The 26,245-nt window shown below is 49.9% G+C and overlaps 2 protein-coding genes across 2 annotated transcripts in view; one reads left to right on the forward strand and one right to left on the reverse strand.

The window, feature by feature from the left end:
- The first annotated feature begins 148 nt into the window (after nucleotides 1-148).
- On the forward strand, nucleotides 149-5,172 carry ABHD15 (abhydrolase domain containing 15). The gene is made up of 2 exons (XM_081844227.1): nucleotides 149-2,255; nucleotides 4,205-5,172. Exons 1-2 carry the CDS (start codon nucleotides 1,408-1,410, stop codon nucleotides 4,728-4,730), a joined length of 1,374 nt encoding a protein of 457 aa, XP_081700353.1. The 5' UTR covers nucleotides 149-1,407; the 3' UTR covers nucleotides 4,731-5,172.
- An 8,503-nt stretch (nucleotides 5,173-13,675) lies between these two features.
- Nucleotides 13,676-26,245, reverse strand: part of TAOK1 (TAO kinase 1) — a 60,090-nt gene continuing 47,520 nt past the window's right edge. Inside the window, exons 16-20 of the mRNA XM_081844088.1 lie at nucleotides 25,692-25,895; nucleotides 24,103-24,342; nucleotides 22,210-22,422; nucleotides 21,064-21,246; nucleotides 13,676-17,171 (exon numbers count right to left, since the gene is read on the reverse strand). Of these exons, the coding sequence (XP_081700214.1) occupies nucleotides 16,710-17,171; nucleotides 21,064-21,246; nucleotides 22,210-22,422; nucleotides 24,103-24,342; nucleotides 25,692-25,895 (1,302 nt within the window). The 3' untranslated portion in view covers nucleotides 13,676-16,709. The remainder of the gene's footprint in view (nucleotides 17,172-21,063; nucleotides 21,247-22,209; nucleotides 22,423-24,102; nucleotides 24,343-25,691; nucleotides 25,896-26,245) is intronic.

Consider the following 26,245-nt stretch of genomic DNA (forward strand, 5'->3'; position numbering starts at 1 on the left):
CGAGGTACTATTTCTGGGTTAGCGGAGTCTGTAACCTGACGTGTCTGTAACCTGAAGCGTCTGTAACCCGAGGTACCACTGTATATTTTGGTACTTTTTTGAGCTGTGAATTGCATGCAAAAATTTTGGATGTATGTGAAATCTGATGAACAATTGTGCCCCAATCGCAATGGCACCAAACAGGAATAAAGCCCAAACCAAGCAAAAGATAAGGCTTGCAATAGCTTTGCCCAGATTTTGTACAAGTTTATCAAAGAAAGGCAGGCAGGCAGGCAGGCAGGCATCTGTAGCCAGGCTATCTCAAGGAGCCACCTGTTCCCTTAAGTCAGGTGTGGAGAACCTTTGGCCCTCCACAGAAGTCTAGTGTCCAGATCAAAGGAAGTGCTAGAGCCACTCTAGTCTGCCTTGACCAGACCGCACTTGGAGTACCTGTGTCCAGTTCTGGGCGCCACAATTTAAGAAGGATGTTGACAAGCTGGAAGGTGGGCAGAGGAGGAGGAGGAGGACCAAGACAATCAAGGGTCTGCAGACGAATCTTGTGAGGAGTGGTTGAGGAAGCTTGGGATACTCAGCCTGGAGGAGAAAAGACTGAGAGGGGATGTGAAAGCAGTCTTCAAATATGAAGGACTGCCACAAGACAGGAAACTCCAAGTCAACATTAGGAAGAACTTCATGAGGGCAAGAGCTGTTTGACAGTGGAACAGACTCCCTCAAAAGTGGGTTGCCTCTCCTTCACTGGAAATTTTTTAACAGATGCCAGAGACTCATCGGTGAGAAGGTTCTTTTGCTCTGATTCCTGCATTGCTAGACTAGATGACTCTTGGAGTTCCTTCCAATCTTACATTTCTCTGATTCTATAAGCACTGATGGACTACAGCTCCCATCATCCCTGGCCATTGGGGCTGATGGGAGTCGTAATTCAGCAGCCTCCAGAGGAGCAAAGGTTAAAGAGGGGGAAGTGCCACCCAGCCCTTGCGGCTGAACGAGGCAGAGTACAAAAACAGGAGACGCTGGGAGAGAGAGGGAATATCTAATATACAGGATAATCAGTGCTTTTCTTCTGGGGGAAAAATGGTGCTGGTACTCACAGTTAGTGCCAGATTTTTAACCAGTACTTTTCTTATAGGAAAAAAGGTGCCTGTGCTACACACCTTTGTATACCCCCAGGGAAAAAAGCACTGAGGATAGTCATCCCCCTTTGGGCCTCTGGAAGCAGAAGGGTTAACCCACTTGCAGGAGCAACACCCATCACCCCTGCTTTCCTGCCCGCCCGCCCCCCCAGCAACCCTCAGACAAATAAATTATTTGCTTAAGTAACCAAGCACCAGTTAGCTCCAGAAAAAGCTGGCCAGACTCTCAGCAAGTTCTAGTGAGGTGTTTGCCTGAGGCCCCAGCAGCCTAGAGGCGATGGTTTTTTGGGCTGTGGGCTGCATCCTTCTGGCCCTCCTCACCTGGTGGTTCTGGCAGCCCCAGGCTCCTCCCGGCAGATCCATCGATGGCAAGAGGCAGCTGCAAAGACGGGGACCCGCAGAGGAGGAGCACAAAGCTGCTGGGGTCCCATTGGGAGAAGAACGGGGGTCTCCTGTAGGGGGCTGCCGCCTCATCTGCAAGCCCTCTGCCCTGGCTCAGGCCTTGGTCAAGAGCTTCTGGCGCTCTGCCCACCTGGAGACCAAGCGGTGGTCCTGGAAGCGGTGGCCAAACCTGCAGACTGCTGTGCAGCTCCTGTGGCCCCCAGATCGCCCACTGGAGTTTTCCAGGGACCACCTCCAACTGGCGGACGAGGGCATCATTGCGTTGGATTGGGTGGCCGGACCCGTGGACGGAGGCAGGAAAGCCCCTGACGCAGCGGTTCTCCTGGTGGTGCCCAACGCCACTGGCGCGATCAGCAGGAACGTCCAGCAGCTGTGCCGACTGGCCCTCCGGCAAGGCTACCATCCGGTCATCTTCAACCGGCGTGGGCACAACGGCTGCCCACTGACCACCCCCAGACTGCAGCCCTTTGGTGACCCAGACGACCTGAAAGAGGCAGTGGCATACATCCGGTTTCGGCACCCCACCAGGACCCTGTTTGCCGCGAGCGAAGGGTCAGGGTCAGGCCTGCTGCTCTCTTACCTGGGCGAATGCGGCTCGTCCAGCTACCTGTGTGGCGCTGCCTGCATATCGCCCATTCTGAAGGCCCAGGACTGGTTTGAGGCTGGCCTCCCTTGGCTGTATGAATGGAGTCTCCTCCTGCCCCAGAAGAGGAACGTCAGCAGGTGGGTATTTCCATAGCTGTCAACATTCAGATTTGAAAATAAGGGATCAGCAGCCTCACCTGTCCCGGGGACAGTCTACGGGATATCTAACAATCCGGGATAGCAGCGGGAAACGGTCTGGAATAAGGGAATTTCTTGCAAAAAAAGGGAAGGTTGACAGCTATGGGTATTCCCAAAGTTTCTGGCACAGCACGCCCTCCCACATTTCTCCGATGAAAATAGGAAAAGTGGGACGTGAAAGGATCAAATCAGAAACTGGGACGGCTTCTGTAAATCTGGAAAATAGGGACACTTGGAGGATTGGGAATAGGGCCTGAACCAGTGGTATGGGGTGAATTTTTTTGTAGGGGAACAGTTAGGACCAGAGGGGCCAGTGAGGGAGATGGGGGGGGGCATGTCACAAGCATGATGCCTTGATGGAGTGGTGTCACTCATGTGAGCATCATGCCTCCCTCCCTAACTTGGGCAGAAGCTTTCCAGGCTTTGGGCACAAGAAGAACATTTTAGAGGACTAGCCTAGTCTCTCTAGTCCACTGACCACATGCCAATAGCCTGAACTGGCAGTGGTGCACATGGGGGCACCCATAAAACTTCTGAAGGCCCCCTAACACACATACTGCCCCACCCCATGGCCATTACGTGGTGAAGGTGGTTGCTACCCCCCTTCAGTTCCTAGAGGGGATGGAGGAAGCAAAAAGACTGGCACTCTTTCCCACTTCCTGCTGTGGTTTTGTGGTCTTCAAAGCCAAGAATTAAATCTACAGGATCTGACTTTTAATCAGATCTCTTTGAAAAAGCGAAGTGTGGGTGCCCCCCCTCTTTCGTGTGGGGGGAAACCGATCCGGGGCAGGAAGTGATGAGAAGCTCAAAAGGAACTCCTCCTTAAGTTCACCTGTGGAACTCCCTGCCACAGGAGGCCGCGATGGGCACCAACTTGGTTGGCTTTAAGAGAGGATTAGACAAATTCATGGAGGAGGAGAGGGCTGCCGATGGCTGCTAGCCAAGCTGGCTCTGCTCTGCCTCCAAAGCGGGAAGTGGCAATGCTTCTTCTGAATGCCGGTTGCTGGAAACCACACGAGACGTTGCTCTTGAGATCGAATCCTGCTTGCAGGTTTCCCATAGGCATCTGGGTGGGGGCTTTGAGCATAGTAAGTTGGACTGGATGGGCCACTGCCCTGATCCAGCAAGCTTGCCTTCTGTGCTTAAAAATCTCAATGATCCCTTATAATAATAATAAATAATAAATAATTTATTATTTATACCCCGCCCATTTGGCTGGGTTTCCCCAACCACTCTGGGCAGCTTTCAACAGAATATTAAAATACTGTAGTACATCAAACATTAAAAGCTTCCCTAAACAGGGCTGCCTTCAGATGTCTTCTAAAAGTCTGGTAGTTGTTGTTCTCTTTGACATCTGGTGGGAGGGGGTTCCACAGGGCGGGTGCCACCACCGAGAAGGCCCTCTGCCTGGTTCCCTGTAACTTGGCTTCTTGTAGCGAGGGAACCGCCAGAAGGCCCTCAGAGCTGGACCTCAGCATCAAGGCTGGACGATGGGGGTGGAGACGCTCCTTCAGGTATACTGGACCGAGGCTGTTTAGGGCTTTCAAGGTTAGCACCAACACTTTGAATTGTGCTCAGAAACATACTGGGAGCCAATGTAGGTCTTTCAAGGCCGGTGTTATTTTGTCTCAGCAGCCGCTCCCAGTCACCAGTCTAGCTGCCGCATTCTGGATTAGTTGTAGTTTCTGGGTGACCTTCAAAGGTAGCCCCACATAGAACTCTGATGGTGCCCTTGGATAGAGAAGCAGGAGGTGTGGAGAAACCAGCCTCTTCTGCAAAGGTACAATTCCCATTCGTTGCCCTGCCTGCTTTCCCCTGGCATGTGGCCCCCTGGAAATTGCGCTCCCCAGCCTGAAAAAAACTTCCCCACCCGCTGCTCTGTGTTCCAGGTACACTGAGGCCCTGGAGAAGGTGGTTGAGATGGACAGGGTCCTTGGGAGCAGCTCCTTGCGAGCTTTTGAAGCTGCCCTCTTCTGCCCACAGCGGAGGCAGAAGATGAGCTGGGAGACCTACTGGGCCAGCAACGATCCCCTGCGGGACGTGGATGAGGTGGCCGTGCCCGTCCTGTGCCTCTGCAGCGCCGATGACCCCGTCCGGGGGGCTCCCGAGGACACAATCCCATGGGAGCTCTTCCAAAGCAACCCTTTCTTCTTCCTGCTGCTGAGTCCGCACGGAGGACACTGCGGATTCCTTGGGAAAGATCCCAAAGGCTCGTGGGGTAATGCAGTAGTGCTGCAGTACCTGCAGACCTTGGCGGAGTTCCTCCGAGGGGAAGAGAGGGTGAAGGACAAGCCCCGCCGAAGGACAGCCACCGCCCAGCACCGCTGCTGCCGGCGGCGCGGCCCTCTGCGGAACAGGGGGGCCGCCCTGCCTGGCCTCGACCTCTTCAGCTGGCAAAGGTCGTACACGCGGTGACAGAGCAACAGGCTGCAAACGACTCCTGGAGCAACCAGGAATCCTCAAGTGCAAATGAGCCAGGTATTTTAAGGGATGTAAGGGTCTCTGTCCTTGCAGAAAGGGAGCGACAGAATATTTGGCCCCCATCGTTCTTGCCTGTAGTGCCCATAAAGGCAGCTGAATTCTGCTGCAATTCTTTCTTTTCTTTTCCAATTTTTTTATTGATTTTCACAGTTATTAACACACTAACAAACTAACAAATAAACAAACATAAATCATAACCTTATTAAAACTAATCTTGTTAACATTGTTAAGTGACTTCCTTGTATCTCCTTAGTTGAATTTCAAATGCTTATCGTTTTAACGGTTTTCCAAATCAAAATTCTTATAAACTTAACTTAAATCACTTAACATCATTTTATCTTCCCAATTCAGCATTAAACGTGACAATTCATCACATTACTTACCGTATTTAAATCCTAAGCCTAACTGGTAATTGCAAGCTTTTTCCAATTACGTAATTTAACTTAACGTATTTAACTAAATAATCATTAAATTTTGTCTGTTCTTCCTTTCGCTGCAATTCTTGCATTGGGTGGGACTAGATGACCCTGACTCCCTTTCCAACGCTACCATTCTTTGAATTAAATGGGCAGCTCCTGTCATCTCAAAACCTCCAGGCTTCTGAACGGGATCCAACCTACCTTGTTGCAGATTTGAACAAATTATGAGCAGCGGCTGTGTTTAGATTTTCCCCTCTGGCTGCTTAACATGGAAGGAAAACTCCCCCCTGGTACAGCTGTCCTGTCCAGCTACGCTTCTTGTACATTAGCTTTTTTTAATCTGGTTCCCGATTTTTAAAACTCTTCACTCCCACGTTTTAAGGTATCCTGCTGTATATCTTAGCTAAGGTATTCCTTGTGCAGCATTTTACATCATTTTTGTCTTACAATCCACTTGCGCGTTATGATACTTGGCTGCCAGTTTTGTTTTGCTCGGGTCCAGGACGGCATCATAATAAAGAATCTGTTATCTGTCGTTGGGAAATCGTGGATTACTCTGACCTGCTCTTGCGATTCTGGAACAGCCTTCCACGGGGCTGCAATGGGCAGATGAGGGTTGCCATTTCAACTTGCCACAATGCCCCCAGCCCAGGACTGCATGAAAACAGTGGTCGTCCTTTATCTTGCCACCTAGTGTTCAAATTCTTATTGATGTTCTTCTTAGCTGCTTTTAATGTAAAGCACCTTGAGTCCCTCTTGTGAAAGTAAGTAAGAGCAGGGGTAGGGAGCCTGTGTCCCAGGGCCAAATTTGGCTTGTGAGCTTATCTGGCCCTTGGGATTCTCCCTAGGTTCTGCAGTGCACCCTTGTTGAGCTTATTGCCCGGCTGGAAATGTTGCCTTCAACTCTTGTTTACCTGGAGGATGAAGAGGGATGTGTAATATAATAATAATAATTTATTATTTATACCCCACCCATCTGGCTGGGTTTCCCCAGCCACTCTGGGCGACTTCCAACACAATATTAAAATACAGTAATGCATCAAACATTAAAAGCTTCCCTAAACAGGGCTGCCTTCAGATGTCGTCTAAAAGTCTGGTATTTGTTCTCTTTGACATCTGGTGGGAGGGCGTTCCACAGGGCGGGTGCCACTACTGAGAAGGCCCTCTGCCTGGTTCCCTGTAACTTGGCTTCTCAGCGAGGGAACCGCCAGAAGACCCTCGGAGCTGGACCTCAGTGTCCGGGTAGAACGATGGGGATGGAGACGCAGAAACACCATGTGCAGAAACACCAACTTACTGTGCAAAGGTAAAAATTTGCATGCATTGCCCCACTCACTTTTGCCTCTGGCTCTGCCCACCACTCTCATGTGACCCCCCCAACAGGAGATTTGGCCTGTATGGGCTTTTAAAAGATTCCCCACCCCCGTTTTAAGAGGGAGGGTAGGCAGAGATGGGCATTGCAACAGCTGACCAGAGGACTGATTCCTGCATTGCATTACTGACCTCTGTTAACAAACGAAGCAGAGACGCCATCTACTAAAATTACTTTATTACAGCTCTTTTTTTTAAACATTTCCTTTGCTATGATACAAAGGATACTTACAAACAAAATATTACATATCACCTCTTTTTGTTCTCTTGATTTCCCTCCCCCTCCCCCAACTGCCCCCGAAACAACTTGGTTGGTAACAGCTGTAAATGCACAATCTATACAATTAATACAGGTTATATGAGCTATCGTGTACGCCTGAACCAGAAGAAAAGACCGGAATACTGACGAGAAGTATTGTACAAGAGAGAGCGAGGAGAAAGGCTCGCTTTGCCCGCTGGCAAAAATGCACACCTCTAGCTGGCCCGGCAAAGCCTCCGCCTTAAGCGGCTGGGGGACAACCTGGTCCTTGTTTAGACTTGCGTGCAACTGGCTTGCTACGGATAAAGCTTTTTAAAAAACAAAATCCCCCAAACCAAAACAATGAAGCTGTGAAGCTTCCAGCCAAATGAACGCACCTCGATCTTTTGTGAAACCACGGCAATATGGAGGAGGTTTGGTGAAAGGATGAGCTCAGGCTGACACTGTTTAAAACCAGTTCCTCTAGATCTTCTCTGCACCCAAAATACATGCTGTTCTGGAGAGGGATTGCCCCAATGTTTTTAAGGAATCTGGGTGGAAGGTGTGGACTCATATGTTAAAAAATAAAAACCTACTGTGGGCCTGGGCGCCATCTTTTGCCAACTGGGTTCTCTTCCAGACTTTTTTTTTGCGCTACAATTCCCATCAGCCCCTGGCAGGTTGATAACCCCCATCAGCCCCACTTCGCATTGCAGGGGGTTAGACTAGATGATTCTTGGGGTTCCTTCCAACTCTGCAATTCTAAGATTGCTTTCAATGCTCAAAACGTCCCCAGAATGTCCCCTGCAGATCTCCGCGCCCCCGATCAGTTCTCTCTCCCAAAACCGATGGATCCTTTTAACGTTTTGCCGCCTAACCCATTCTACCAACCCAAAGTTATCCACAACTACAAGTGGGCATCTTCTTTTCAGTTTGCAAATCCGCTACCCGGGTTTGCTTGGGTCCTTCTTCCTTTCAACTGATGGTCTATTTAGGGGGGTAGGAGAGCCAATGGTCAGAGATAATGACCAGATAGCTTCCAGAGTATGCTTCAAACTTGGAATGATGAAATAAAAACAACACAGGAGGATTGCGTTGAAAAATATTGAAAATGTCGTAATTGTAATGTACAAAATGGGATTTTATTTAAATGGGGAGGGGGTTAGGCAGGGACAGGGAGACCCTAACTTCAGACCCAGACTAAAAAGCCATGAACACAAGAGGAGGAAGGAAGTTAATTATACAAATTAATAAATAGAACACCCCACTGGCAGAGTAAGCCATGCTTACGGCTTATAAGTCAGGAGGAGGAGGAAGATTATACATTCAAGATGCTTTTTTTAAACCCCAAGTGGGATAAAACTTACATCAAAGTTGTGTTAATAGTTCATTAGAAATCAAGTTTCGCTTCTTGTTTTAAAATAATTTCCACGATACAAGCAAGCTTTCAGGTTGGTGTTCTTTTTTCCTTCTAAATGTCAAATGTACACTATTCACAACTCACACTCTCGCCTTGGAGGCCTTAAGATGATAATGGGCAGAGTTGCCCACCTGTCCGATTAATGCAGAGAGGAGCCGGGCGGTTGAAAGAAACCACACTTGACGCAACTGTCATTTCCTCCTTGGCACTAGTCTCCCATCAGAAGTGATGGCTGGTGCCCATTGAGACTGGTAGGGCAGAAGGCAGGGAGCCCAACAGCAGGGGGCGCTAGAGCCAAAGACAGGCAGGGCCAACTAATTCTGTCCCCCTCCTCCCCGCTGCTGAATTTGACAAGGGGGAAACTGAGCCTGAGGAAGAGGAGGAGGAGGAAGCTGATGGACAGGGCCACCCCCGGGCCAGTTTTATGTAAGAAGGCAGGCAGGAGCAATAGATGTGTCCATTATTTTAAGAACAGAAACCTTTTAGTGTTTTTACACCCACTTCAAGCCAACGTAGCTTCTTTGTGTGCGGAAGTATGTACTGGAGGGTTAAAAAATCAACAACAGACCATCTGCATCTAAGCTGGAAAAACGAAGGGGCACACATTTTGGTAGCGATCACATTTGCTAGATACCAAAGTCACTGCTTTCTCAAGGCCTGTGGGTCAGCTCAGCCCCACGCACCAACACAGAGCCAGTTGTATCCAGGGAACAATTCTCTCCCCTGCCCAACACACAGAGCCTACATCCCCCCAAAGAATTCGGGGAACTTTAGTTCACCCTGCCCAGAGCTAGTTCCCAGTACCCTTCCAAAACTACAGTTCCCAAGATTCTTTGGGGGAGCGACGTGCTTTCAATGGACTGTGCGTATGCAGGAACACAGCTTCTGCCATAATACAGTCACATCTTTACAGGTGATATGCACAATTCCCCATCGCTCCTGCAAAAATCACCTCCTGCTAGATCCCATGTTCTCTATCAGAGGGTCCAGCTGGCCACATTCTTTCTCTGAGTCAGTGTCGGACCCCAGGTGCCAAGAGAACTCATGTTTTTACTCTCAAGCAAACCTGACAGGCAGAGGCCAACAGGCCTCAGCACCACATTCATTCACAGGAAAGTTGAGGGTAAGAGCTCCTCGCATCTCCTCACACAAAGAGAAAATGGTTGGAAGGAGGGGAAGGTCAACTTGCAGACAGGTCAAGAGTCTACCTATCGCTGCCTTTTAGCCAGGATTCTCCCCCGTTTTATTTAAAAACCAAAAGCAAAAAAAGCTCCCTTCTGCCACAAATCAGTGTTTGGAAGTTCCAGTTCATTAGCTTTAGTCTTTTCAGCCTTTCTGCTGAGCCAGCAGTTGCCATAGAAATCTGCCATTCTGGGCTTAAACAGCAAGCAAAGGGGCTTCATCCAATCCACTTCTTTCCCTAAAGTGCTGGGTTTTAGGACTTTGTCCTCTCTCAAATCCAAGGGCAAGTGTCTCCCACACCTTGTAAAAAATAAAATAAAAAAAATGGCACAGCTAAGAGGATATTTGTTTAAAAAAGGCAGACAATAAAGAATCCAGCCACCCCAAACTTTGGGAATCAGACACAAAGGGTTGTATCCAATGTTAGCCCTACTCAAGAGTCGCCCCACTGAAATCAATGAACAGGACCAAGTTTGGTCCATTAATTTCAACTGAGTAGTCTTGAGTAAACTCAGCTGGATACAACCCTAAACTTCCTCAAGCCCACATAATGTTAAGTTTGGATCCAGTCGCCTTATGAAATCTATTGAAACCAGTGTTTACCAAATTTGTAGTCTAAAAAACAGCTGGAGACCCAACTCCCACCATCCCTAGCTAGCAGAACCAGTGGTCAGGGATGATGTGAATCGTAGTCCAAAAACAGCTGAAGGTCCAAGTTTGGGAAAAACCAATTTAAACATTTGTACCGAAAAAAAGACGGAAGGAGGGGAGAGGAAAATTTCCAGAATTCAAAGGTAAGCACATACAGTTTATGCTCCCCTCACTCAGGTCAATTCGCTGTGATTGTTCTTTACAGGTAAGCGAACACATTTCCTTTCCCACTGAATGAGTTGCCAGGGATACTAAGCACCAGAGGGCAGGAGGAGGGATGAGGGGCTAGTGGTGAAGAAAAATCCTCTTTTAATGTTTGCATTGCTTCCTGGTGGCAGGAGACCGGTCCTCATTAAGACCAGGCTGCGTTTGGCTGGGGGGGAAAGAGGTCAGCACGGAAGTTTGGGTTAAAAAAGGCTTAAATGTTTAAAAATTGCTTAAAGGAAGTTAAAAATGTGTTAAAACGACTAGGTTTTGGCTACAGAAGGATGGTCCACGTATTCCACACCATCCTCCACTAGGAACCTAGCCTGGAGTGGCAGCGACGGTTAGGGAAGGGACTGCTTGCTAAGAGGCACTCAAGCTTGCAGATCAAACACCTCGCTTGTTCATGCAAGCCTCATTTGCTGACACGGCCCTTTCACCCTCTGGGAACAGGTGTTTACCTAAGATTTTGGGAGAGGGCTCCCAACAATAGCTAGGAGGGTTTTTCCTGAAAGGGGCAGATGTTCCATTTGTTACACAACCGGAATCAGAAACCAGAAAAAGATCCTTGCTTGGCGAGAGTAAGCCAGACTCAAACACCGTGAGGCAGTCAAGCTTAGAAGGAATATTGATTGGGAAGAATCAACAGGAATCCTGGCTCAGAGATTCCTGCCACTGGTTCAGATATGTCCTCCCTGAGCTATGATGAAGTCTCCTCCAAGGACCCGAAGGATGTTTAAAGAAGACCGGGGGCCAGGTCTTTTTGAAAGGAAGCCCTTGGGTTGTGGGGTTTGAAGGGCAGGAGGCCACAGCTCAGCTTCCAACCCAGATCAGGTCACCTTCCAGTTTATCTGCTGCATGACTGCCAGAAAGGTAGAGAACTCAAAACAGCTACCCTTGCTTTGGTATGTGGGACAATCTACCTCCAGGGACTTTTTAACGCAGTGTTTCATTTGTGCCCCATTGCAGGGATGGGAAAGCTGCCCCCCCAATGTCGTTGGGACTCCCATCTTCCTTGCCCACAGACCCTTCTGGCTGTTGGGAGTCCAACACCACCAGAACCACCACTGGTCTCTATCCATGCCCTCTCAATTCAGAAGTTAGCATCATAAACACACACCAACTTTGAACTGGCTGCAGAAGTCTAGAAATCAGACCAATGGTCTCTATCCAAACATGATCTAGACCTCGCACGTTCAACCTTTTCAGACCGAAGACCCACTTTTAACCCAAACATGCATTTGGGGACCCATTTTTCTCTCTTTTTTACCATATCTTTGGATGGCGGTACAGTGGTGCCCCGCAAGTCGAATGCCTCGCAAAACGGAAAACCCGCTAGACGAAAGGGTTTTTCGTTTTGGAGGCGCTTTGCAAAACGAATTTCCCTATGGGCTTGCTTCGCAAGACGAACTGTCTTGCGAGTTCCTGCGGGTTCCCCCCTTTTTTCCCCCTTTTCCTAAGCCGCTAAGCCGCTTCTCAGCTGATCCGCTGATAAGCCGCTTCTCAGCAGATCCGCTAAAAGCCGCTAATAGCGCTAATCCGCTAAGCTGTCAATGGGCTTGCTTCGCAAGACGAAAAAACCACTATACGAAGAGCCTCACGGAACGGATTAATTTCGTCTTGTGAGGCACCACTGTAGTACTGTTGTGACCCACCTTGGATCAGGCCACAACCCAGTAGTGGCTCCTAACCCACCAGGCGGAAGACCAGCGATCTAGACCTCTTCATTCTCTCTTTCAGACACATTGCCTTACAAGATTCCAAACCAGCCGGTTTCCAGAAAAGTTAAGTGGACACTCTCTTGGTGATCTATAAGGTGAGACGGGGGTCTTTCCCCCTCACCCACCAAATCAACCTCATGCAGACTGAAGGATGCCCCTCAAAGACTGGTTCATGACAGCAGGCAGCAGCACCTCGAAAACAATACCTTTTAATGCCTCAGTGCCAAAGAGGAGAGTTCATCGCTCTATACAGAACATGTAACTACAGAACTGAGAACCTGTGTTTATAAAATGGGATGTGCTTGTGAGCATTTTTCTATAAAAATAGATGTCTGTGCATTTTAGAAGGCGAGGGGCTGTGGTCCACGGAGGCGACATTGCCCTTCCTAGCAGAGGATGAAGGCTGTTAGGCTCACAGGGTCTGTGGTTGCGCAGCTAATGTGAAGAGAGGAAAGAAAATAGAAATAAATCAGCCACATGAAACATGCACCTAGAGGTGTCATTCTGAGTCTGCTTTCAACCTCCTGGGAAGGAACCATCTCTTTAAGTCCCTTGACCACAGGAGCCTCCAGTGTGTTAAAAAAGTAATTTACAAGACCTGCAGGTTTTTTTGGGGGGGTGGTGGCTTTTTTAAACAGATCACAAGATGCCAGACTGCTCTGGCTCTACCACCCTCAAAACAGAAAGCTAGGAAGTTGGAGAGGAGCACAGTGGAGGGCTGGACTAGACGGCTTGCTGGCTCCCCTTCCAACTCTGCTATGGATTGGATTTTATTTCCTCAAAAAATGTAGAGAGACCAGGGAGGAGGGAAGCTGCTTCAAAGCCCCGAAGAGAAGGGAGGCTCCCTCCAGAAATTGCTCCTACAGCTCCTGTTGCTCAAGGCAGTTGCAGTTTGGACTTGTTCCCTTACAAGAGTCTTTTTGCCCGCCTGGTGTTCCGAACTACAACTCCCACCAGTCCTGCCCAAAGCTCTTGAAGGGTGCCAGGCGGCCTCAAGGCTGCTTTGCAGATTCCACTGCTGATGTCAGGACATTGTGGTGAAGGCTGAGTAAGGCCACCAGGAAAAAGATGAAGAGACCCCAAGTCAGGGTGGGGAGCCTGTTGTCCCTCTCAGATATTACTCATCAACCAGCAAGGCTAATGGACAGGGACCGTGGCAAGAGCTGTAGTGCATAAAAGTCTAGAGGGCCACAGATTCTTCAGCTAAAAATAAATAAATGGGAGGGAGGGAGGGGAACACCAGAAGGCAGCTTCTAGGGATAAATATAAAATGAACGAACGGACGAACGAACGAACGATGCTAACAAGCTTTTTTGGGAGAGGGGAGGGATGCAAGTAGACCACACAGCACTCTTCAAAGATGGGTCCTCAGAAGTTGTTGGACTACAACTCCCATCATCCCTGATCATCTGGGGACCCAAGGCTGAAAGGTTGAAGGATTCTCAAACATCTATCTGGTTTGCGAATCATTTCAGAGCGCAGGTGCACCTCAGGAAAAAAAGCACAAATAAGAAATCTGGCTTTCTTATTGACTCATCACAGAAAACAGGAAATAGAACCTGCATCCGGATGGAATTAAAAACGCAATTGGCTTCACTCGGTAGGGATTTCCGGCTTGCTCAGGCCCTCTCAGCACACACACACACAAAACATTTAGACCAATGGATCTGATGCAGTTTTTGCAAACTATTTTAATTAAAATATTAATTCCTTGAATAAGTCCAGGGTCTGGCACGTGATGAGATATACACTGGGGGGGGGGGGCAGGAAGAGAAAAACGACCTGGTTACAAGACCACAATTCTCTCTCTCTTTTTTTGTTGTTAAGCGCTAATATTGAAATGGGGCAGTATGGAAGGGGAGGGGGTGAAAGGGGCAGCATGGAAGGGGAGGGGGTGAAAGAGGCAGCAGTCAGGCCTTGTTCTGCATCACACAAACAAGATTATTTTAGGAAAGAACACTCCCACCCCCTCCCAATGTGGAGCCTGCCCAAAAGTTCATCATCAATGCAAGCAAAAAATGCATGAATGAAGCGACAGGGAGGGGTTCTCAAGTACCGCTCATAATTCAGCCCCCACCAAATTGGGGCTCTCCAGCGGCTTCGGACTACAACTCCCATCATTGTGGTCCGAAGCAGGCAGAGGGTCCCAGCTTGGCCAAGGCTGGCTCATATCATTGCTCCTTGGTCTGTGCGTTTGTGGACATGCTTGGGACATGCTCTTTGCCCCCACCCAGAGAAAAACATTCAATATTAGCACCATGTTACTCATGTGGTACTGCCTAGAAACGGAGGCCCATTCCAGGGATCCAGGGTGGAAGGGCCTTTTGGAGTTAAATGACAATGTTCTTCTCTCTCTCCCCCCCCCCTTTAAAAATAAGTTAACTAGTTCAAATTTCATGTCAAATGGAAAGAGAAGAGGCATGAGAGTTCTCCTCTCTGTGAAGTTAGTTTCGCTAGGAAGGATCTGAGCACTACTGAGATCTTTTTCATGTGAAATACACAGAACACATGGGCAAAAAGGGGTTTGCCCACTGCGATCCTTTCAAGAGAGTCACTAATATGCTAGGACAATGGTGCTCAAGTCAAGATTCTCCCCACCCATTTCCACCCCCCCCCCCGGAAGGGGCTGATTTGGCTTAGTGGCCTCCTGCTTGTTCCCAGTGCTATGATCAACCAAAGATCTGGAGGGAGAGGGAGGGGAGAGGGAGGGAGAAAGAGAGAAAGAGAGAAAGAGAGAAAGAGAAAGAGAGAGAGAGAGAGATTAAGGATCTGGAGTGGTTGTTTTTTAATTTAACTAAGATTTTTTTTTTAAAAAAAGAAGTCACACTGATAAAAAAAAGAACTGAGCTGCAGTGTGAAAGACATTAGAGTATTTTTCTATACAAAGATGTCGCGTTGGACACCAAACACATTCGGAAGAAACCTTGCAATTCTGAGCCCTATAAGATGTGTTAAAAGGCAAAATAAAAAATTCTAGAGTTAGTTAGCTAGTGTTTCATTTGCTTAAATGTGTGGGAATTTTTAATTTTTTTTTTACAAAGAACAGCCGAGGGAAGCAGCTCCTGTAGTGAGGAGAATCTCTTTCTTTTCCTTTTCTCGTAACCTTGGGCCAAGCTACTCTCTGCTTAGCCCCTGGGTTGACGCAAGTCACAGTACCTCTTTTGCTGCCTTGGCAACTGAGGTCCCAAAGATCCTGAGCGCAAAAGGAGAGGGGCGTGTCTAGCTCTCCCAAAAACCTTGTTCTCCAGCCGCCAGCCCCAGAAATCTACGTGTGTGTGTGAGAGCATGCACAGTGGCTCTTTGGAAGCAGAGCCTCTGGGCAAAAGGTCACCAAAAGCAGTCGCAAATGGCTTTAAAAACGGTGCGGGGGGGGTGTCCCCCCACCTCTCGAGAACTCATGCGAAGGACGGGTCGCATGTAGCGTAAAACGTCAATGGAGGCAGCTTAACAGGCTGGTCAGCAGCAGGGCAAGAGAGGCAACCCCCCCCCTCCATGGCAACTAAAACACACTCAGAAACACGTTGGCTACAGCTTTACATGTAAACGAGGAAAAAACTGTGGCAAGCCCAAGGTTAGCCCCCCCAAAAAAATTCTGGCAAAATATAAAATAAAATAAAATATGTAGTGTCAGAAAGGAGAGAGATCTCCTTGCCTGCCCTAAATGGCATGTCTGAAACTTATGGCATCGATCACAATACCTCTGGAAATTTGGACTGGCTGGCTGAAAGTCTTTTTTTTAATATATAGAAGTTTCTGAAGAGCAGAGCAGGCAGGCAGGGGAGGAGGGTGTGATCCCGGGCGCCTCGCGAATTGTTCTGATGCTTGACTAACATGAGATGTCACAGTATTAAGCTAGAAAACAGCAGACCCTCCCTGGCCTTGCCTCTTCCCCCTCCAGCAACCACACAACCATACACACGCACACGCGCGCACACACACACACACACACACACACACACACACACCACAGCCTGTTGGGCTGAACTGCAAACAGGTTTCTAGCAGGTGCATTTGACTAGTGCAGTTCTGTCCCAGCGATCAGGTGTGCTCCAAGCGAGCGGCTTCACCTTAGTGCAATGGGGAGACAGCATGCGCCAGCGGGGGGTGGGGTGTCCAGAGCTGTCTGCTTGCCCCCTTTCTCCCCCCCAGCTTCTATCAGCAGGCGCGGTTCCCCTCGCCCTCCTGGACCTCCTCTCTTTAGTGGCACACCTTCCCCCCGAGTCCCTTTGTAGCAAGAGACTGGCCCCCAAAGAAGCAGGGAGAGGGGAGGGGCATTTAAATACAGAGAGAACGAACCAAGAACCCACGGGGTTTGCCCTCCCAATGTGCCTAATTCACCAGGAGCTTGGGCTGGGGGAGACCCTTCCTTCCTTCGCTCCGTTAAGAGAGAATGGCCTCCCCTGACCCCTTGCCACTAAAAAAGCTGTACCTCTCTCCCGGACTCCAAACCGCTTTCTTTAAAATATTCTTTCCTTTTTCTTAAAGAAGCTAAGAGAGACTCTGCAGCCAAATACTATGACATCCCAATTAGTAAACCCAAAACATTAAATGCTGCCCGAAATGAACACGCTCGCCAGTCGGCACCCGGAGTCCGTGCTGCCCGGGTCTGGGCTCCCGGGGAGGGGGGTGGGGTTGCCCCTTGGCAGCTTCTGTTGGCAGACAGCTCCAGTGGACTTGCCACCCTCAGGGACAGACCTCTCGAAGCTATTATGTATAAGACATGTGTGACCCATTGGATATTTGCGACGTGACGCTCGTGCTCCTGCTCATGCCTGGCTCCGTCCGTCCCCCGGAGGACGTCCGCCTCAGAGCCTGGGGGCTGTTGCGGACCCCCAGCGAGCTCCCCCGGGGGACTCCCTGCATGGGCCCAGAGGGGTGACCCCAGGGCTGGGGAACGCCTTGCATTGGGTGGCCCCACGCCTGCGGCGGACCACCCATGGGGTGACCCCAGTGAGGCCCTGCGCCCCCGGAAGGGTTGTGGGACCAGCTGGAAGCTCCCGGGTAGCTGTGGCTGAACGCCTCTGGGGAGAGGTTCGAGAGGACCATGTTGCTGAAGCCCAGCCGCATGCTCTCCGAGTCAAACGCCTCAATCTCCCGGGCCTGGCGCTCCAGCAGGCTTCGGATCCGCTCCGTGCGCTCGTTCTGCAAGGCCAGCATCTCCTCCTCGATCTGGGCAGGACAGAATTGGGTGGGGGTGGGGGAAGATGGGGGGGCGGGGTTAGATCGGAACAGCAAATACTGAGCAGGTGCCCCACAGCGACTTTTAGAAGGCGGTGAAAAAAGCGGTGCTGATGCAACCCTCGTGCTGATGCAAAACAGGTGCTGCCGTTCCCCAGCACCACAAACCGCAATCCTAACAAACACTGCGACCGGTTGGCCTCGGCCTGCGAGAACTGGCACTTCACCTGCCCTCATCAATCATGGCACACGTTAGTTATTAACAGACTCCGGCAATGGATTAGGGTGTGGCTGCTTCCACCCCACAATAGGCAGAGAAGTTGGGCAATCAGAACCTGCCGCCTGGCGAACAGGATTTAGGTGGGGAATTGTCATCGCACCACTCCTTGGTGTGTGGAGTGCCTCAGGGTGCGATACACTCCCCGATGCTTTTTAACATCTTTATGCGCCCCCTCGCCCAGCTTGTCCGGAGTTTTGGGCTGGGTTGCCATCAGTATGCCGATGACACCCAACTCTATCTGTTGATGGATGGCCATCCTGACTCGGCCCCAGACACACTGACCAGATGTCTGGAAGCTGTGGCTGGATGGTTATGTGGGAGCCGGTTGAAGTTAAATCCTTCAAAGACAGAGGTCCTCTGGCTGGGACAGGACGATATGGGATTGAGGGGGCAACTCCCATCTCTTGCGGGGGTGCAATTAGTGCCAGCACCGTCTGTTAAGAGTTTGGGTGTAATCTTCGATACCTCCCTCTCTATGGAGGCGCAAATTACAGCTATAACAAAGGCAGCATTTTTTCATCTCCGCCAAGCTAAGCAGTTGGCTCCTTATCTCTCTCGTCCTGACCTAGCCACTGTGATCCACGCGACGGTCACCTCCAGACTGGATTATTGTAACTCGCTCTACGTGGGGCTACCCTTGAGACTGACCCAAAAACACCAGCGAGTGCAGAATGCCACGGCGAGACTCCTTATGGGGTCTTCGCTGCGAGATCACATTCATCCGGTACTATACTAGCTGCACTGGCTCCTGGTGGAGTACAGGATCAGGTTTAAGGTGCTGGTTTTAACCTTTAAAGCCCTATACGGCCTAGGACCCTCGTACCTACGGGACCGCCTCTCCTGGTATGCCCCACAGAGGAACCTATGGTCTGCAAATAAAAACATCCTGAAGGTCCCAGGCCACAGAGAGGTTAGGCTGGCCTCAACTAGAGCCAGGGCTTTCTCGGCTGCGGCTCCAATCTGGTGGAACACTCTGTCACAAGAGACTAGGGCCCTGTGGGACCTGACATCTTTTCGCAGGGCCTGCAAGACAGAGTTGTTCCACCAGGCCTTTGGTTAGGGCGCAGCCTGACTTCCTCCTCTGGCAAACCTGCACAGAATTTTGCTTAACGGTTGCCATCAATTTGATTGTAATTAATTTTTTATAATTGAAATGTTTTTAGAATGTTGGATTATTTGATTGTTTGATTATTTGATTGTTGTTAGCCGCCCTGAGCCCGGCTTTGGCTGGGGAGGGCAGGATATAAATAAAAGTTGTTGTTGTTGTTGTTGTTGTTGTTGTTGTTGTTGTTGTTGTTGTTGTTGTTGTTGTTATCAAGCCACAAAACAAGCCATGAGGGGAGAGCTCACCAGCTGCCAGCCTAGGTTTTCTGCCCAACATCCACACAATCCAGACAAATTAGGGTGTCTTGCGTGAAGACCCCTGCTCACTCCCTGGGGCTGTCTTGGGGGTGACTCACTGTGGAGGAGCAACTAAGAGCCCTCACATCTCTGAGGGCACAGAGTCTTGTTGGCAGGGGGTGGGGGGCAAGCGGCCTTCCTCGCCATTGCAGTGGGTTGGACTAGATCATCCTTGTGGTCCCTTCCAACTCTTCTATGATTCTTTACAGACGCGACCAAAAGGCCTTGACTGCATCGGAAAATAAAGCACATCTCTGCTCAGTCATTTTGCTCACTAGGTGACCCTGGGCCACTGACTACCTCTTAGCCTAACCTGCCTTGCAGGGTTGTAGTGGGGATTAAAGGAGGAGGAGGAGGAGGAGGAGAATCATGTAGGCCACACCTTGAGCTCCTTAGGGGGAAAGGTGGCACATAAATGAAATAATATAAAATAAAAGGTAAGCACCAGCATGCACCTCAATGAACTAATAAATCACCACTTCACCCTGAAGCCGCTTGAGTTAAAGGGGTCAAAAGTTGTGAAGTCAAGAGTCAAGTCACAGGACAGCCACACTCATATGACTTCTTCCAAAAACTGGAGTTGTCTCTGGACCCTGAGAGGGACAGTTTCTCCAGAGACATGGCCTAATTTCAGGTTTTGTAATGGAAGGGAACCACAGAGCTTCTTTTATATGCAGAAAGGGAGCTGGTTTTCATTGTAATGCATTCTGTCTCTGACTGCATCACGATTTTCAGGAATTTCATTCACACCCACGAGAATTGGACTGAGTTTATGGAGACACACACCTATAGCAGGCGCCCCAAAACTTGGCCCTCCAGCTGTTTTGGGACTACAATTCCCATCATCTCTGACCACTGGTCCTGTTAGCTAGGGATGATGGGAGTTGTAGTTCTAAAACAGCTGGAGGGCCGAGTTTGAGGATGCCTGACCAATAGCTACACTGGAGGGGACCAGCAGGTGGCAGCAGAGGCTGCCTGGTTCCATAAAACAGGGGATGGGGGAACCTCTGGTTCTGCAGATGCTGTTGGACTGCAGCTGCCATCAGTCCTGTCCGGCCCTTGGCAGCACTTCCTGGGGCTGGTGAGAGCTGTGGCTCAACAACAACTGAAGCCAAAAGCTTCCCTGTACTTGCACTAAAAGAAAACAACTTTTGCACAAAAACTGAAGAGAGGTGGAGGGCTGCTTCCAAGAGTGGGCAAGTGGGGTACCCAGAGAGGATCCGTAATCCTTTCTCTCCACCACTTGCCTCCTGCAAGGCAACCACCACCCACTCACAAATGCACAAAACAGGCTAGTAGCTCTGCACAGGGAGAAAGATTGGAACAGCGTAAAACTGAAACCTAACCTCAACTTGCACTGTCACCAAATTCCCTATGCTGACCTTAAACGCCAAGATACAGCAGCAGAGTAAAGTTTGCAGCACCGTAACTTCAGCCACTTTAGCTACAACACCATTGTTAATGACAGGTGGGTGAAGGGAGAAAAGGGGTAGAGATGGAGGCATGGAGGTTAAATCCCACCTCCTGTGCAGCCATTAACCCTCAACACCATGGGGCATGTGTGGGTGTTGTCTGTGACAGCGACTGCCGTGGGGCGACTGGGTCACCAACGACACTGTAGGCATAAGGGACATTGCCATTCCTACAAAGCCTCTTTTTCTAACAATATTATTGTGTCTTTGGTGCGGCAGGTGAAGTGCAGGATGCTGCACAGCAGAGAGACCGTGGTGGAGTAGAGGTGTGAGTCCTGCACTAGGACATGGGAGAGACTAGGGTTCAAATGCGGACAGAGCTTGGGGGCTGGTCACTATCTCTCGGCCTAACCTACCTCAATGGCTGTGAGCTCCTTTGAGAAAAGGTGGCAAATAGATATTATTTTTATTATTATTACCATCACCAACTTAGCTGGGCCACAGGACTGGGGTGCCCATGGCCACTTCCTTGTACCCCACAGATCTGCTGTCTATTGCCTGCTTCAAACACAGCACAAAGCCATGGCCTGCTTAACAAACCATGAGTTAACCACAAGCTGTCCCAGCGTTTAGTGGTACGTGTGAACTAGACCCCAATACCTTGGATGGCTTCTTCCGCATGTCAAGCAAAATGACAGAATTCTGAAGAATTTCGTGTGGGGAAAATACTGTGTGTGTGTGCCCTTGTCCTAATTTAACGTGCCAATGTCCAGGCTGCCTGCCCTCATACCTTCTGCTCAAGGAGGGCCCTGCGCAGGGACACCCGCTGCTCCAGCTCGTGCAGCTCCCGGTCGTGCTGAGCCTCTGCCTGCATCTTGATCTTGCTCTGATAGGCATTGAGCAGCTCCAGTTCCTGCTGCAGCTGCATCTTCAAGACCTGGCACTCTGCTTCCTGCGCCTCGTCCAATCGCAGCTGCATGACAAAAGCAAACAAACTGAGCTGTGGAAGAGGGAGAGGGAAGCTGGTTGTGAGGCTTGCTAAGAAGGGAAGAGGGAGGTGGAAAGGGCTCCTCACTCTGGAGTTCAAAAGCCTGCAATGACTGCCCATATGTTCCCAAGCCACCTTCAAGACTCCTGCATTAATGTACAAGGCTCTGAACAACTTAGGTCCAGGATACATTAGTATAAGGATCCCTGCCTGGTGGTCACAGAGATCTTCAGGGGAGTCTGTTAGCAGTTCTTCATGACTCAGATGCAAGGCTTCTATCCACCAGAAGGCGTGCATTCATTATTATGGGCTGGATTCTATGGAACTCCCTCCCAGCTGAGATTAGACATTCGTCCCCTCCCCTCCCCAGTGAAACTTCAGGTACCTGACAAAGACTTTTCTGTTTCAGCAGATACTGAAAGGAAGTACTCCATATTTAGAATGAATGTTAATTGACCTTGATGACCTTCTGCTTCTTAATTTTTATGCAAACCACTTAAATGAATGAATGCTTCTATTTCATAAAATCTATACACTGCTTCATTGTAAAAAGAAAGAGAAAAAGCCTCAAAATGGCTTACAAAAAAGAGCGGCTTAATTCTGCAATTAAGCGGTCTATAAATAGCTTAAATAAATAAAATATTTCCCAGGGAATCTACAGAGGCAACCCCTGGCTGTGGCCAAGGCTCAGCAATGCTCCACCAACACCATGTCTGGTCAGCCTGGATACCTCAGTTGGATACATGAGGTGCTGATCATACCAAGGTCGCAGGTTCGATCCTTGTAAGGGACAGCTGCATATTCCTGCATTGCAGGGAGTTGGACTAGATGATCCTCAGGGTCCCTTTCTACTCTACTATTTCATGATTCTATGTCAGTTATGGGACTGAACAGCCCCCACCCCCCGCACCGCTGCCAGGAAGGAGAGGGCTCCATGGGGGAACTCACCGCCTGCGTGGAGAGCATCTCGTTGATGCTGTGGTCGTACTGCTCTGCGAGGATGGCCAGCTTTCGGGTCTGCTCCTCCTTGAGCCTCTTCAAGACAGCCTTGTGCTCACTCTTGGGGGTGGTCTCCAGCAGGTGGTTCCGCAGGGCCTTGTACTGCCGGGTCTGGATCTTGCACGTATCCTGGAACTGCTTCTTGATCTGGAGCTCTTTAGACTGGAGGGGAGGAGAACAACGGTTCTGCGTCAACCTTCTTAGAGGACAGGCCTGCCATGTCAAGGGGTTTCTAACGGGCTTTGAGCTGCACAGCCATCTCCAGCCTGGAAGCCCCAACAGCACCACCAATGGCACATTCCCCTCCATTAAAGGCCTGCTGGTGGCTTTTCCACACCCTGGGACAAGAACACTGAGCATGCTTTGAGAAGTGCCCCACTTGAAACAGGCTCTGAGGACAAACCCAAACTCAGACACTGCTTTACTGGGAAAGCTATGCCAGACTTCCCTGGAGAAGCAGGGACCTGCTGCCTTATGCACTCACACAGTATATTGAGTCAGTTAAGGGTAGTTTAGACCTTACTGCAGCCTTACCATAGATGAGAGGGGGAGATATGGAATAGAACGTAAAAGTGATGCACACAGAAACATGATGAGCTGTTTAATTCCGAGTCAGACCACTGGGTCCATCTGGCTCAGTACTGTCGACACTGACTGGCAGAAGCCCTCCAGGGTCCCAGGCAGGGGGTGCTTTCTCCCAACCACACCTGCAGACACGGTCAGTGACTGAACCTGGGACCTTCTGCATACAAAGCAGGTGCTCTGCCACTGAGCTATGGCCCACTTAAAACATTCAACCGTGGCCACACAGAACACCATGAAAGTGAGACCCATCCTGCCAGCTGCTCTGCTGCCACACAGTAGTTTCTGCCCTGAAGAGCCCGTCACCTTGTTGGTAGCAGCACATATATTTTTCAGGGCTTGGGGGACAGAGAGGAAGCTGGGTCAGATTTCCAGAGGCCAAAGGGGAAGGCAGGCAACAGAGCCCTGCAGAGAGCTGCCTGCCCTCCTCCCTGCCCAACACCATCTAGATAAGACGGGATTATGTAAATAGGAGGAAATTTGAAATGCGCTCAACTTGCATAATTTATACAGGTCACCAAGCTGGGCTTTCCTTGGCACAGGATCTGGGTCACCAAGGTGCAGAGAGCTGCCTCTGTTCAGTTGCCCAAGCCAGAGGGAGATATGAATGGCCCATGTGCCTCACCCAGTTTCCTGTTCCTGAGAAGCAAGTCAGCAAGAGGGCTGGAGCCTTGGGCCTCCTTTGGGTGGGCAATGCAACTCTTCCTTCCCTTGGCACTCCTGGCTGAACCATCGGCTTGAGGCTTTCTCACTCATCTATCTTCTGGGGTAGGCAAAGCGCCAGGGGCAAGTTTTGGGTTCTGCCTCAGCCGGGAAAGGAGGAGCTGGGGGAAGGGCTGCAGCCCAGTGGTAGAGAATCAGCTTCACTCCTTGACAGCATCTTCAGGCTGGGCTAGAAAATATTCCTTGCCTGAAACCTTGGAAAGCCACTGTACACAATGTACTGAGATAGATGGGCCAATGAGCTGGGCTCGCTGTAAGGCAGCTTGCTGTGCAAAGGAGATGAGCGTCAGAAGGCAGCCTGGGATCACAAAGCCCCAGAGGTTTCTAAACCCAAGAAGCAGGGGGAGATGACACCAGAAGGCAGCAAGTAAGGGGCTGCTGGAACAGCCCTTCAGCCTGCAGACTAAATGCTTGAGGAAACAAACATGTCTTCCCAGGGGCTCAATAGGGGCTGAATGCCACAGGTCCTGGGCAGTGCCTCCCCGCAACACACAATGGGAAGAGGGCTGCCTACCTCCACCCCCTGAACCAGCTCACCTTGAGGCTCTTGGGCTGCTGCCGCACCTCCATGACATGCTTGCGCCGCAGCTCCCTCTCCCGCCGTTTGTTATACTCCAGCTGGTTGGTGAGCTCTGTCTGGTGCTGGAGCCGGATGAGCTCGCAGCGCATCTTCTGGATGGTGTTGAGGTGCCGGAACTCCAGCTCCTGCATGGACTCGTGCTGGCGCAGCAGCATGGCATGCTCCAGGTCCTTCTGCGTCTGGCGCTTGTTCAGCTCCTGAGACGCAAGGAGAAGGGGGGGGGGAGTCATTGGGGGGAAGCGAGGAGAGGGGACATCAGGACCAGGCAAGCATTTTCCTGGCTGGGTCAGAGAGCCCGAGGCAAAGGGTGCTGCTAGGGGAGGGCAGGAAGGGGATAGCTGTCCCCTCGCAGCCAGAGATAGATGGCCTCTGCGCATGGGTATTCCATTATACTACTGCAGCTAAGAGCTGCCAACAGACTCAACTCCCATGAATGCCCCATCACCCTTTTGGGGAAAAGGGTATCTGAGCTACAAACCACCATCCCTATTTATTGTTCTTCATCTTGTTTTTAAAGTACCTTATCCCGTTTTATCTCACTTCACACTGAATCAATGGCTGTTGGCTATGAAGAGCTTTATAAATCTGAACAATTATGACTTGTGATCTGAGAGAGTACTTCTGAAATGTGGCTTGCTTCTGCCCATCCTAAAACGTGGCTATTTTACTCAACCACCAATCTCGCTGCTCAATCTGTAATGGCCATTGCTTGCATTTTTAAGTTTACCTATCCTTTCACAGTTTTCCTCCAACCCTGATCTGCAGTCGGGCTGGTTGTTTTGATTATTGCTGTACAGAGCCCTGAACTCTTTGGACAGAGGTCAAGTCAAACCTTCAGGATCACCTTACCCCATATATGCTCTCTCAACCCCTTCAGCAGATCCAGCACTGTTACAGGTGCAACACCCTATCTGCATATGTAAGAACTTGATATTTTAGTGTGGCAGCACCCACACTTTGGAACTCCCTGACTGTTGTTATCAGGCAGGTGCCTTCATCGTATTTTTGGTGACTTCTAAAAACATTCTTATTTAGACAAGCCTATCCAGATATCTAGAACGCTGTTGCATGGTTTAACCTGTTTTTAATTTAATAACTTTTCAAAAAAATAAATTATTCTTGCTGGTTATGATAATGCTATTAATTTATCTGTTTAGTAAACCACTCTGTTTTGTTTTGTTTTTTTACAATCAAGCAGTGTATAAAGATGGAGGACTCAGGAAATTTAAAGTCCTTCTTCACACAGTGGATAGCTAAACTGCGGAACTCAGTCCTGCAGGAAGCAGTGATGGCCACCAACTTGGGTGGCTTTAAAAGAGGTTTACACAAATTCATGGAGGAGGAGAGGGCTATTGATGGCTACTAGGCAAGGTGGTTACGCAGAGGCAGTAGCAATGCTTCTTTCTGAACACCAGCTGCTTGAAACCACAGGATGGGAGAGCACTCTTGTGCTTGGGTCTTCTTTGCTGGTTTCCCTTTGGGTACCTATTTGGCCACTGTGAGAAAAGGATGCTGGGCTAGATGGGTCATGGGCCCTCCTACGCACCTCCCGGACAAGGTCCTGCTCCAGGTTGTGGCGCCCCAGCAGCATCCGCCGTTTGAAGCGGCGGCACTCCAGCTCCAAGTACTGCCGCTGCCGCCGGAGCAGGTTGGCCTCCTCCTCCGCCTGGAAGTGCTGGATGTTCTCCTTCTGCTTGGACAGCCACTCCTGCTTCTCCTTCTTGGGAGTGCTCTGGTTCTCATTCAGCTCCTGGAAGAAAGAAGAGCAGGTGGTCTCCCGTCACAGGTGGCAGGGCTCAATGCAACGACATGGGAGGGGAGCTGCGTGCTGCCCCACCTGCTGCCCTTGGAAGCCCTAGAAGAATAATCTGCTGCAGGAGGACTGTGAGCAGCGCAATGGGAGGGGCTGTTTCTAGGACCAAGGTGGAACTGTAAAGCTCCCTTGTTTTTGCTATTGGTTGGTGGATGTTGCTTAAGGAATCTTGTTATATTTGTAGTACTGAAGGTTTTTTTTTGGGGGGGGGGTATCATATTTGCTATAACCAAACTGTGGGAGGCAGTAGAAGACAGGAGTGCCTGGTGTGCTCTGGTCCATGGGGT

The sequence above is a fragment of the Podarcis erhardii genome (assembly GCF_964252035.2).
Source record: "Podarcis erhardii genome assembly, chromosome: 16".
NCBI classification, from domain to species: Eukaryota; Metazoa; Chordata; class Lepidosauria; order Squamata; family Lacertidae; genus Podarcis; species Podarcis erhardii.

Coding starts and splice junctions, on each gene's coding strand:
- ABHD15 (XM_081844227.1), top strand. CDS start 1,408: ATGGTTTTTTGGGCTGTGGGCTGCATCCTTCTGGCCCTCCTCACCTGG. Junction 2,256..4,204: donor CAGAAGAGGAACGTCAGCAG/GTGGGTATTTCC, acceptor TCTGTGTTCCAG/GTACACTGAGGCCCTGGAGA.